At 34.7% G+C, this 12,871-nt stretch overlaps 3 protein-coding genes across 3 annotated transcripts in view; 1 reads left to right on the top strand and 2 right to left on the bottom strand.

Moving 5' to 3' along the window:
- Nucleotides 1-8,399, top strand: part of LOC148272469 (uncharacterized) — a 67,582-nt gene extending 59,183 nt beyond the window's left edge. The window contains exons 4-9 of the mRNA XM_088240007.1: nucleotides 550-2,974; nucleotides 4,043-4,603; nucleotides 5,167-6,361; nucleotides 6,689-7,455; nucleotides 7,560-7,641; nucleotides 8,055-8,399. Of these exons, the coding sequence (XP_088096133.1) occupies nucleotides 550-2,974; nucleotides 4,043-4,603; nucleotides 5,167-6,361; nucleotides 6,689-7,455; nucleotides 7,560-7,641; nucleotides 8,055-8,076 (5,052 nt within the window). The 3' untranslated portion in view covers nucleotides 8,077-8,399. The remainder of the gene's footprint in view (nucleotides 1-549; nucleotides 2,975-4,042; nucleotides 4,604-5,166; nucleotides 6,362-6,688; nucleotides 7,456-7,559; nucleotides 7,642-8,054) is intronic.
- Nucleotides 8,400-11,984: 3,585 nt separating this feature from the next.
- sloth2 (ubiquinol-cytochrome c reductase complex assembly factor 6 sloth 2) lies at nucleotides 11,985-12,387 on the bottom strand. Its single transcript, XM_088240014.1, has one exon. It carries the CDS (start codon nucleotides 12,385-12,387, stop codon nucleotides 12,184-12,186), a length of 204 nt encoding a protein of 67 aa, XP_088096140.1. The 3' UTR covers nucleotides 11,985-12,183.
- Nucleotides 12,387-12,777, bottom strand: sloth1 (sloth 1). The gene has a single exon (XM_088240013.1). It carries the CDS (start codon nucleotides 12,642-12,644, stop codon nucleotides 12,429-12,431), a length of 216 nt encoding a protein of 71 aa, XP_088096139.1. The 5' UTR covers nucleotides 12,645-12,777; the 3' UTR covers nucleotides 12,387-12,428.
- Between the last annotated feature and the right edge of the window lie 94 nt (nucleotides 12,778-12,871).

Raw genomic sequence — 12,871 nt, forward strand, 5'->3', positions numbered from 1 at the left:
GACGACCAACACGAAGTAATTTCAGATATTTAAAAAAATCATCGCGCTGATAATACAATACATCAAATTTTAAAAAAATATATTTTGGCTTAGCTTAATATTCTTTAAACAAATAAAAAAAGCCATTGAACTGCCTCTTTATACCACCTACTAGGCAACTCCTGAAAATACTTTCTTATTTTTATGCTTCTTTTTATACTAGTTAACTTTAATCAACTATATTTAGAGTACGTCCAAATGCTCCAAAATGTTTTCCTTCTCCGTTGCAATACATTTCAAGTAAAATCCAGTACCTAATTTATTATTTACATTTTTTCCCTATCCAATCCTAGTTTACATGATTCAATGTTTTACAAACATTTTCTTTTCAATAATCAAAAAGGAGCAGTTTATAAAATTGAAGTGAAATTGAAACTCTTTTGGCTAATCTCTTTTCATTATATTTTCTCAGTGTAGGTATTGTAGGGTATAAGAAATTTAATATAAAGTTTTACATGATTAATCTTTTAATATATCCATTTGATATCAATAGTTTCAATTTGTTTGTAGTTGTCAGTGAACCCCTTGGATACTAGCTCCCAGAGGGAGCGTTCCAGTGTGGGGCGCAGCGGAGCCCTCGGGGGGCGCCGGCCTCCCTCCCGGGGCAGGGCTCCCGCCGCGGCCGCCCTGGAGGGGCTCTCCTCACCGTCGATTGTGGCCGACGGTGTCTCCAAGCTGTCGACATCGGGGAGCGTGGACATTGTGGAAATGAAGAGTGATAGTGATAAACTTTCAATGGACTCTGATGATAAGAAAGATTCGGGAACAAATTATAAAGTTAATTATCCAGATAACGAATCCGAAGAGAGCTTTTACGATAGCTGTCCGGAAAAAGACAGCATCTTCAAAGACGAGACAGAACAACTAGAAGAATGGCGAAGGTCGTCCAAAATACGAAGATCGCTCCAGTTCCCGCGACGGAGTCCGACCGTAGGAAAGGCCCTGGATCTGCCCGACAACTGGGGTAGTGTCAGTAGAATAAAGCGAGAGTTAGAAAATGTTCAAAATGTTGCCCTTTTTCCAAAAAACCTTTTCCACAGCCCGTCGATGTTTTCCACCATATCGTCGGAAAATAGTGTTATCCGAGAAGAAGAATCGGAGAGTGCAAAAACTGACAAATTCGATTCATTTATTATTAAACCGAGTTCTCTCAAAACAAAGAGCTTTATTAGCCTCGAAACGTTAAATGAGGTTCGAGGACGTTTGAAAACATTTTCAGTGGAAAATGACGGGGCTGGAGAATGTAAGCGATCGACAGAGAGAGATGACGGCATTGAAGCTGAAATTAATCCTCCAAAAGAAGAAGATAATTCCCCAGCTGAGCCAAAAGTGACGCGCGTGCGCTCCTACGTATTCGGGATGGAGGCGATGTTGAACGCCCTCAATGAACAGAAACAAAATTATCCCGGCGGATCGAACAGTCTCGAATCCCGAGTATCCAAAATGAGCAACGCTTCTTCTAGTCGAAGTGATGACTGGTATATGAGGAGAAAATCGTATGGTTTTGAAAAGGTTGGAAATAAAAGTGAAGATAATTCTTTAACTAGTCACGACAAAAACAATATTGAATCATCTACTGACAGTGGAATTTGTCAATCGTCGGAACTTGTAAATTCATTATCAAACAATGGCAATATGACAAATTGTAATGGTCGCACCGGTTCAAGTCTTGGGAAAACTGAAAAACGTGAAACGTTCGAAGATTGGTTACAAAAAAATAGGAAATCTTTTGTTGCCAATATTCAGAATGGTGTAAATAAGTACAAATTACAGGATGAAAAAATTAATAGTGAACAAAACGACTTTTTGTCAGATTCAACAATCTCCTCAGCTATCAAATCCGAAGAATCCCCATATGGAACTAATAACAAACAACTCTTCTACAGAAAGCTGTCTGAGGGAACTACTCTTAGTGTTGAATCCTCAACAGAAAGCTCTTCAAAAGATAACACAGGACTCTTTCCTTCCAAAAGACACACTATTGCGGTTGATGGTATAAAAGAAATAAGAGATTTATACGAACCTAAGAATGTATCGGTAACAAAAACTTTTTTTCCCGCAACAAATATTGGTTTCAAAGTTGATGACAACAGTGAAGACAGCATCGAAAAAAAAAGTAAAAAGGTTGAGTTTTGTAAAACTGAAGTCCATTTTACTGCTGAATCTGGTAGAGTTAATATAGTGGAATCTGAAGGAAAGCCACCATCTACCAACAACTTTAGGAGAAGACGCAGAAGTGCAGGAACAGCGACAGAAAAGGAAACCGACAAGTCTAAACTTCCCGAGACCAGGTTCGGTGACAACATCGGGGAGGCCAAAACGCAGGAGATAGATGAGAATAAAAGCAACTCTAATGATAAACTTAAGCTTAATTACGCTATTATTACAGAAATTAAATCTAAAGCGAAAGAAACACAAAATGAAATAGAAAAAAACGAATCTCTATCTGTAGTTCAAATAAATGGGGATTTATCTGAAAATGATCAGCCACGCGGTATACTAAAGAATAAACCTGTAAAGCCACGGCCGTACCTATTGGGAGAGGAAGCGGAACTTCTTCCAGAAAGTGAGAGCGCAGAACAAAACTTGTGGGGAGTGAAATTAAGACCTGTAAAACGGGTTGAGGAAACGCCAGTTTGGAAGTCTTCCGTGTTACTTAATAATAGCCAGGACCAAGATATTACCACTGATTTTCCCATAAGGCAAAGTGATAAAATATCTACATTAAATAATGAAACACCCCTATTACCTTCTGCCAGTGAAGTCAGTAAAGTTAACAAAAGCCTCTTTCCAAACTCCGGCAAACTGGGAAGCGTTACTACTGCGGAGTCCAGGGGCTATTCAACCAAGGTTAATTTTGGGAATGGAGGAGATGCTGTTATAGAAACATCATTTCGTCAACAGGAAAATATAAATGATTTTATCAAATCTGAAGGTAAGCTCACCTTGTCAGCTATTTTTTTTTAAGCGAGTATTCACTTGTCAAGCACTTATTGACTTTTATGTTGATATTAGGTACTAAATAAATTTACCGTTCAAAATTGACACACAAAATACATAAATGGTTTTCTAACTAAACTGTATTTTCCGGATAGGAAAAAATTGTTTGCCAAAATTGAAACAGTTTTTATTCAAATTACATATACAAAATTAAAAATACATCTTAAAAATACGTAGAGTACTTAATTACATACAATCTACACCACTACCTCATGACTAATCAATAGCAATGACATCAGAGATTATGCAGAACAAAATGACATAAGTGATGTGGAAATATGAATTTATATTTAAATAAACTAAATTAGTACCTGCTAATAATACAAAAATTGTAGGTAAATTTTAATCTGACATAAAAAAAAAAATAATTGTATTTTGCATATCCACCATTTTTAAAAAGTAACACATAATACTAATTTTGTTAAGTACCGCTTGTTGCATGGACCGTAACCAAATGATTTCTGCTTATGCATGAACTAATTCATTTAATTCTCACATAATTAATGTACCTAAAAATAAAACAGAACTGCTTCTATGCATGAACTAATTTATGCAATTCTAATAAGCAAAACCAGTTTACAAAAAATATTTTATGTTTTTGGTCTTGAAAAGAATCTTCAATTTCTCTCATAAAAAAATCTACAAGGTTCAGGAAACCATTATTAAATTTCAATTTTAACGGGTAGGCATGCATATTGTTTTGTTCTCATTGAATTTCCATGGCGGCGAACATTTCACATCAACTAAAGTTCAAATCGAACCTCGAGTAACTTCGGAACCAGTATTTTGGCCATTATAGCAGGGAGCAGACGTTACCATTTGATTTAACTCGCACTAAAATGACTTATTTTGTTCAGTTTAACACTGAGTAGTACAGTAGACATAGAACCAGATGCTGAGTATTTTGTCCTATGTGCCTAAGGATGTAAATAATTTATTTTTAGTGTCTTCTGTAAAGTGCAAATGTCATGGAATTTAAATAACAAATATATTAAATTTTCAGATTGTTTAGTTCGATCAAATCAAAGAACAACTAATATTTCGTGTATTAACCGTATAATTTCATCAGAAAGCAAAGGAGAAAACATCACAACCAAAATTTCTATAGATGTTTCGCCAACAAAGCGATCGTTCTCCCGGCGTAATAAAACATCGATCGACAACCCCTCAGAACTGAAATCCACCGCATTAGTCAAACACACAGTTTCAAAGTCTGAACCGAATAACAATATGGTACTAATAGGAGAAAGCGATAGATGTTTCGTTAAGACGGCCTACAAAAGTAAACTGTGCGAGCTGCGTAAGGTATACGAACACAGAGAGTGCAGCGAGGACAGCGCGGACGAGGAGGTGCGCAGCCTCATGGGACGCTCCGCGGGGCTCTGCTGGGGCAGCCTCCGGGCCGCCGCGCCGCCGGTTGCGCCTCCGGGCCCGGGGGGCAGTCTATCGTGGAGCCGCCGTCGCGCCCAGCGCACCGCCTTGCCCCAATGCTCCGGACTAACAGCCGACGCTAAACCACTTCTTAATAACCCTATTAACTGCTCCGAAAATATCAAACTCAAAGGTAAAACCATTCTGCATACGAAATAAATGAAAATTTCTTAATGTAAAACCTGCAAGTAAACACTAATTAGACTTATCGTTCTTTTTCTGCAGGAATAATGTAAGCAATTTTAAGTTTAGCTAATTTTTATGTACCTGTAATCATTAAAAGCTTGCATTCACTTTCATAATAAAACATTAATAAAGGTTTCTCAATAATCCATATTCATTCACCAGCATGATAACACGATCATTTCAGAAATTAATTTTCTATAGGTGGTTGGAAATGAATTATTCTCAACAATAAATCACAAATGCACTGCAAACCCATTTTCATTTTAATATGTGTGTGAAAAATTTTGGAAGATTTTCAGGAGTATTTGTTTTCAATTTTAATTTATGAAAACTGATTTATTATTAAACAAATTTAATAAATAAATGAACACAAATTAAGCAACGCTATACACAAAACATTTTTCTAATGAACTTTTACATTAAGCTGTGTAAAGACATTTTAAAAGATGAATGAATAGATTATTTATATTTACGTATTATACTTTTATAGCAAAATTTGTACTGTTGCAGGATACAAAGAAATATTTGATGATGAAAGAAATATCAATTCCTACTTACCCGAGAGTACTTCTCCATCTTCCATGACCTTACAAAACCAAAATGTTCAAAGAAATCTAATGGTCTCAGAGAAGAAACAAATATTTGATAATAACTTTGTTAGTTTCAACAATTTTCAAAATGATCATTTTGCCACTATAACCAAAACTATTGAATCTTCGCAAAAGACAGATGACAAAAAAAATGCACCATCATTTGCAGATTCTATTTCTACACCACGATCCCTTATGCCCACACGGGGCTCAGCTCGTAAATTGAAACAACACGAATTATCCTATTTCGGTATAAAAGATTTGCAAGCTCAAGAAACGACTACAGTCAAAAATAATGTTTCGATTGAAAGTAAAGAAAAAATAACAAGAATATCTAATACACTAATAAGTCATTCGACAAACTCTAAAACTAACCAAAGGCCGAGAGATGGCGACTTAAAACAAAAACCTTTAGAAACTCAAACTGAATCTCCGATATATGAGAATGTGATAGTGAGTAAAACACCAACTAAACATCCTGGAGAATCTATAATAGAGGAACTTACCAAAGCCGCTGATGAAATTCTTCAAGCCTTGAATGGATACTCGGATGAGGAATCCAGTCACTCCAGTTCTGGAGATGACGGTGATCCGAGAAACCACAAGAACAAGAAGCGGTTTAGTAAACCTTTAGAAACAATATCAGAAACATTTACGCACAAAACAAAGGCATTGGAGAATAAAGCTGTACAGGCAGACTTTGGAGGAAGGGAAAAGTACAAGACTTCTTTATCAACTACTAAAAGAGTAGGAACCAAAAACTCTTCAAATTCAAGTATTGAGAGCATCGTGCGGGAACCCAAAAGTTCTTCACATAAAGTAAAAAGCAAGATATTGGAAGCACCCGAAAAGCCACAGCGTAGGAAGGTATCTTCAGTTGAGGCAGTTAAAGCGCGTCGACTACATCGAGCTAACAGCAGAGATGCTTTGTTGCAAATACACGGTAGTTCCTCGGAAGATTTGCCTGGTAATATAATGGAGGTTGTAAAGAAGAAGTCTTCCAGGAGATCTAAGTATGGTGATGTGCGGAATAGTTCCAATTCGTCATTAAATATTCATCAGTCATCTGCATCTACTATTTTGGAAGAAAGCAAAGATAACAAATATCCAACCAGGTATTTATTAAATTATTTTAAATGTCGATAAAGTACTCTCTTAGAGTACATATAAAATAAGAATCAGATTATAGTATCGTGGTAGTATTGCTATCTCCTGAACATAGGTCGGAGATTATATCCCTCCCGCTGCAACTTGATTTGGGTATCCCTAAAAATCTATGCAAATAGTTGTTTCATTTTTTAAAACAATATCTTATGTCCCCCATTAAACAAGGAAAAAATTGGTGTTTGAGTCTACTAACATCTATTTAAACACATATTATCTTACACGATATGTTCAAATCATACTGTTCCTTCCTTAAAATGCTTTTATTTTATCACTAGGTCACATACGACAATATTACCCGAAATAAGACACAGAACTGCAGTTTCTACAATAAAAGCTGTCAGCAATGAAAGCAAAGATAAAAGTAGCAATAAAACAAAATCAAGTTCTAAAGAAAGAAGTCGCCGGCGAGATAAATTACAAGAAGGAACAATATCCTCCCTCAATAGAATGCGCGGTCTCGTTAGAGAGAAATCTCGCAGTGCGGATACTTCACTAGACAGGGAGAGTGGATATCAAAGGGAGCGCATCCGATCAAAAGACACAGCTTCCTATCACGGAGATGAAAACCTAGATCCGATAAAAATAAGACATTCCTCATCCCATCACAGAAGCAGTCATCAGAATAAGGTGCGATCTAAAGAACCTCACAGAGATGAATCACATGATAAGGCAAAAGTTGAAGAGACCTCGTCGCCCAATTTGGAAAAAGCGATCTATAAAATTACGAGGGACCATTCATCGGACCGCAGAGATCGAGCACATAGCAAAACAAGGGTCAGAGAGTCATCCTCCAATAGAAGGGACAGATCGCAAGAGGCCGGTTTGAAAGATCAACAGCAAGGGGAAATTTTCGATGAAAAGTCTAGAATAACAGAGAAGAGTTCTCACCATCGGGAGCAAGAAAAATCAAGAGACAAACATAGAGAACGAGACTTATCCTCACATCGCAGAGATAGATCTCAAGACAGCAGCAGGTTCAGAGCTCCCGAAATCAAATATGAGCAAACTAAGAAAAAACATGCCGCATCCAGCGGGGTTCTCGGTAGGTTCCAATCATTTATTCACATAAATATTTCGTAGTCTGAGGAATCACCTTCGGGACATTACTGTTTTGCAAGCTAATCATCTCTCCCGAAACACCGACAGGAGGAGTAAGCAGCCCCGCTCGAGAGCGTCAACCCAGAGCCATTCTTCGACCGCACAAGACTGCCAAGCACACCAGAACGGAGTATGTACCAATATACATGTGTCAAGTGTTGTGACTTTTCTTCACTGATATTATAATTATTATAATTTACCTATAAAAATACGATCTACTCAATTTATTTGATTCAGAAATTAACAGTTCGGCATCACATTTTCAGTTTCCATACATTATTATGTTAACACATTTCAGTAACTCTAACCGACTAATCAATCTACATATTTCCCACCGATGCCTATGAATATGTAATGTTCGATAGCTTTATTAAATATTAAGAGAAAGAAGAAGTAAAAGTAATCTTGGTAAAGTTGTTCCTCATCACTTGTAACTTGTAAAATTAGTTCCATTGTATTCTATAAGTCACCTTACCTCTACAGAGCTAACTAACACAATTATTGGCAAACTTGGCTCTTTTTAATATTTGGTTTTTGTTTCAGGCATGATAAAAGTTTACGATAACGTTCCACTTCCCCACTTCCCATTGAGCATAAGAGAAGATTTGATTAATATGGAAAAACGCTTTGTATTAATAATATATAATGACTTTTATTCTACTAAAAATCATACATACTTCAGAATTAAAACATTCAAATTAATCTAATACAATTTTAATGCACTTAACTCCATCGCTATACACATTACATGTCAAAATAAATGAACTTTAAATAAATGTGTGTAATGTGATTTTAATTTTACTACTTATCGTGTTTTATACATTGTTCCTATCGACAAAACTTTTGTATAAAATTACCATCGCAGATAAATATATACATTGAAAACTTTGTTTATTTTATTATTTGAAAACTTACCCATATTTCTATTTATTTATACCCTTACTCTAAAGAGTAAAAGAGGTATGATATCTCCAACCGACCAAATAGTAGGTTAATTAAGTTAGTTGAGAGAAGTACAGGTCAAGACATATAACACAGTATGTATGTACAACATTTAAGTTTGTAAGTGAAAATTCTTGATGGAAGTTCATTGTAATTTATTATATAAATAAAACACGAGTGATACTTTAATCCACAAATTTGGAATATCCATTCATTTGTTAACCCATAGAAAATTTGTCGATAATGATCCTTAAGATAAAAATAACTTTATTTAATTTACTTACATATAACTTTGAATTATGTATCCTTACCTCTGTTCTGTATAAATACATTTAACTTTTTAATAAATATACCAGTCTCGAAGATGTCGCGAAAGCGATGAAACCGGTCACTGGATATTCCAAATTTGTGGATTAAAGTATCACTCGTGTTTTATTTATATAATAAAAAAAAAAAAAAAAAAAGTATGTATGTACATTGAATATACTAACAGAAATAAAACAAGGAATGGTAAGCAGCCTCACTCGAGATATATGTGGATATTTTTCAGGAGAAACCAAAAACAACTCATATAACTCAATTGTATTTTTTTAACTCAATTTAAAAACTAATCATTTAAGTAACTTTAGCAAAATCGTGTAAAAACAGCATAAATATTACATTTTACAGTAAAAGGTAATTTTTCCTAAAAATCTAGAAAATGTCTACAATTACAAAATATTTATATTTTCTGTTACCAATTGATACAAGTGTATTATATAAATGGTAATACATAATATTATGCAGATATATTAAAATATTCTAGATATATTGCAGACGGTACCTACTCCCTACTCGTGTTGAAAATAAATCATCATCATATATACCCAGTGTCGTATAGGGCACTGCTATCACAGCGTATTTAGATCATTTTTGTTACATAGAAGGTAAGGTGATCAGTTTTACGCTTCAGGTGCCAGTCCAGGAACAATAAAATACTGCAACTTAACCACCGCATACCGCATCTGAGGACATAAGTCTCCTTGGCGGTGCCCACATACACGGGTGAATTGCTCGTTTCCGAATGAGAAAAGCTGCCCGAAAGAGCTATCTAAAATCTGTAAATCTTCGTGCTGAAAGAAGGTAATCCAAAAATACATAATATGCACTTCATTGGATTGAGAAAAGGATTAAATTTATTTGACATGATCAATTTGCCGAAATGATTACAAAACTTTTTAAAAGCCTTGAAATTCTTTATGGAAGACAACAGGATATACAGATCTGGTGGCGAATAGTAGCGAGAAGCTCCATTCGGTAATCATAGAGAGGGGGAAAGGGACACGACCACAGGATGTGTTCAGAAGACTGATTAGGATATCCGCAGCAGCACGAAGGGGAATCGACAATATTAAAAACAAATAATTTGTCATTAAATTTACCATGAAATACTGCGGGGCAGAACCGCCTTTAAAACTAATATTTTACTTCCACCCTGCTGAAGCTGATCGAGCTCAGGACCTCAAGAACGGTAGGCAAATGCACCAACCACTACGCAATAAAGCGGACTTATCTCCACTTGATGTTTACCTGAGATTGACCTTCGAGTTAAAAAATATCCGTCCAGTCTTTTTATTCTATTTCCCACGCCAGAAAAAATATTTCCAATATCAAAAAACCATGTTTATAAAGTATGTTTCTAAAACTCCTTTTATCTTGATATAATGGGGTCTATCACAAACTCTGAATTCGAGCAAAGAAATTTCAGGTTTCTGGGCCCAAAAATATTCAATATGTTACCCAAAGATTGCAAAACCATGACCCGGATTCAATTGAACAAATTTGTAAAAAAATGGTTACTGGATTTAGGTCGAGAAAAATCGGAAAATTTACTAAAAATAAATTCCTAATAAATTAATATTGTGTAATTGTTTAGTTTATTAACAAGTAGGTAGTAATGTTATTTAAATTTATTTCAACAGAGGGAAAAAAATATTTTGAGAAGGGAATATGGAAGTCTAGGCATTTACAGGGCTTATGACCTGTCATTGGCTGGTTTAAGTGGCCACTTTACACACTGTGTAACATTCACATTAGTAATGTTATTGTTTATTTTTGCATAAAAATGTCTGCCTTAAAACAGGTTGTACCTAGTTAGGCAGACTAGACATGATCCAGAGAAATCTATTACGTAAGTGTTTATGTAGTAGATAAAGTTATTGTTATTTTTGTTAATCAACTTTGATTATTATTATTATTATTATTAATGATGGAAATAAAAGTTACTGACAAATAATGCTAAGGTAGAGAGAAGCCTCTTTGAAAAGAGAAGGTGGAAATCTACACATTTAGCGGAATTATGACCTCTCATTGGCTGGTTTACACATTGCATTAAGTGATCGCTTAAAACAACATTTTGCCTATCTTTGAATGTCCTATATATGAGTGGGTCAGCATAATGATGGTTTATACCCAAATAATAAAAAAAAAAGTTTATACCATATAGATTTATTAGAAAAAAAACCAATTACATCCATTATCAACAGATTCTCTATTACAAGGGTTTTTCTGTTTTTACACTACCAGTCGTCGCCATTTATGTCAAAATAAAATTGATGTTTCTCCAATCTCTACCTACTTGCCCAAGTTTTAAGTAGTAGTAGCAAACAGAAATGCATTTCTATCTATAAAAAACCTGAAGGATTCTGTACCAAATAGAAAAAAAACAGTTTGAGGGTATGATTTTAATTGGCTCAAAATAGGAAGGCTTCGCTATGAAAAGTCGTCTCCTATGATATTTCAATTCAAGGAAAGTTTCAATATAGAGATAAGAGTTTTATTCGGTTAATTTAAGCAAGAGGTCGAGGGAGACGACCGACTGATCTAGATGTATGCTGGGTCGCTGGGTGTACTCCACCTAATTTTTATTAAAATCTCTCCACTGAACTGGCAATACGTTAATTTATATCAGAAATTCAGGATAGAAAATCTGATGAGATAACATTTATGTATTAGTTTCATATAAAATCACAGAACAATGCTTAGTCGAGTTCTTGAAAACAGATAAATTTTAACCTTTTTTTAGAATAATAGCAGAGTATCTTTATTTACTCGCATACTAAAGTATTTTAGTAATAAAAACATTTATTTTCTCTTAATTATTATGTAAAATATTTATATCTTTGAAATAAAACTGTTTCTAAAATTAAATAAATGGTACTTATATAATCTTATTTTTCTCAAAATCCATTTGCCTGGAGATACACCAGTATTTTTCTAACCCCTCATTAATATCTGTTGATTTTTGTGAAGTAAAAACCTGACACCTTTATTGGGGTTATGTTAAAAAAAGACTTTTATACAGTATGTAGTATCTACAACGAATACTTAAGAGTGGCGATGACGTTACACAAAATTGAGTTCCCTAACCTAAGTACCTCGGTGGCAAACCTCTGGACTTTTTCGTGTTATAATCAATTAATGTTGTGCACTTTTTCATCCTTTATTTATCCAAATGTGCCAACAGTACCTAATAAATAATAAGACAAATAATATAAATCAACAAATATTTAATAACACGTTGTGTACATACACAGGTTGTGTGTGTACATACATATATAATATAATGTATGTTAAATATGCCATTTTCCCACTACATTTCATTACGCGTGTTCCCAACGGCTACCAAAGAAAGCAATTTAAATCTAAAAAGATTGAATTGATTGATTGAAATGTTTTTTTGTTTTCACTTTTACTTCTTAGTCTCTGCGGCCATTTGTAATCTCACCTTTTGCTGTAAGTCCGGAGGCAGATTGGTAATTTCATGTTCAATATAAACATTGAGATCCCTCAAGGGCTTGTAATATTCATGCACAACCTGGGATCCGATCGCCATACTGAATAAAGAAGCTGCGCAGAGCCTGATGTAGGCCCACATTGACATTCCAAGAGGCATTTTTACTTTATTTTAATACTTTGCTCTATTACAAGTCGGCGTTATTGCGGAGTCACAGCGAATTTATTTACAATATCTTTTGCTTGACGTTTTTTAAAGGTTACGTAAAAGTTTGTTCCACCCGGATGCCACTTTATCATAGTGAATTCCAATGCTGCGCCAAATAAAACGAACATAGGCAAAAACCTATAATTTCCGAAAGTTTTTTTTCCGGGCCATTTATCAAAAACACTTCTAATCGGTCGTATTTTTAACATTACGATTAATTATTCTTCTTTATAATTCATAACATAGTTTGAACATTTTAAAGCTAGCTCAGCCTGTGAAAGATGAAAATGAAAAATGACTGCAGTAATATAAAAAACTGCAAAGAAAAGTCAAAATAAAATATAACCTAAAATATTCTGGAGTTTTGACGTTGTAACAAAGAATTTATTTTTTTGCCGTATGTTAATATAATACTTATTCACAGATATTCCAAGTA

This window comes from Micrasema longulum, unplaced genomic scaffold, assembly GCF_059751315.1.
Source record: "Micrasema longulum isolate JH-2025_06_02 unplaced genomic scaffold, ASM5975131v1 h1tg002326l, whole genome shotgun sequence".
Taxonomy (NCBI): domain Eukaryota; kingdom Metazoa; phylum Arthropoda; class Insecta; order Trichoptera; family Brachycentridae; genus Micrasema; species Micrasema longulum.

Excerpts from the sequence above, each read along its gene's own strand:
- sloth2 (XM_088240014.1), bottom strand. The coding sequence starts at position 12,387 with ATGCCTCTTGGAATGTCAATGTGGGCCTACATCAGGCTCTGCGCAGCT.
- sloth1 (XM_088240013.1), bottom strand. The coding sequence starts at position 12,644 with ATGTTAAAAATACGACCGATTAGAAGTGTTTTTGATAAATGGCCCGGA.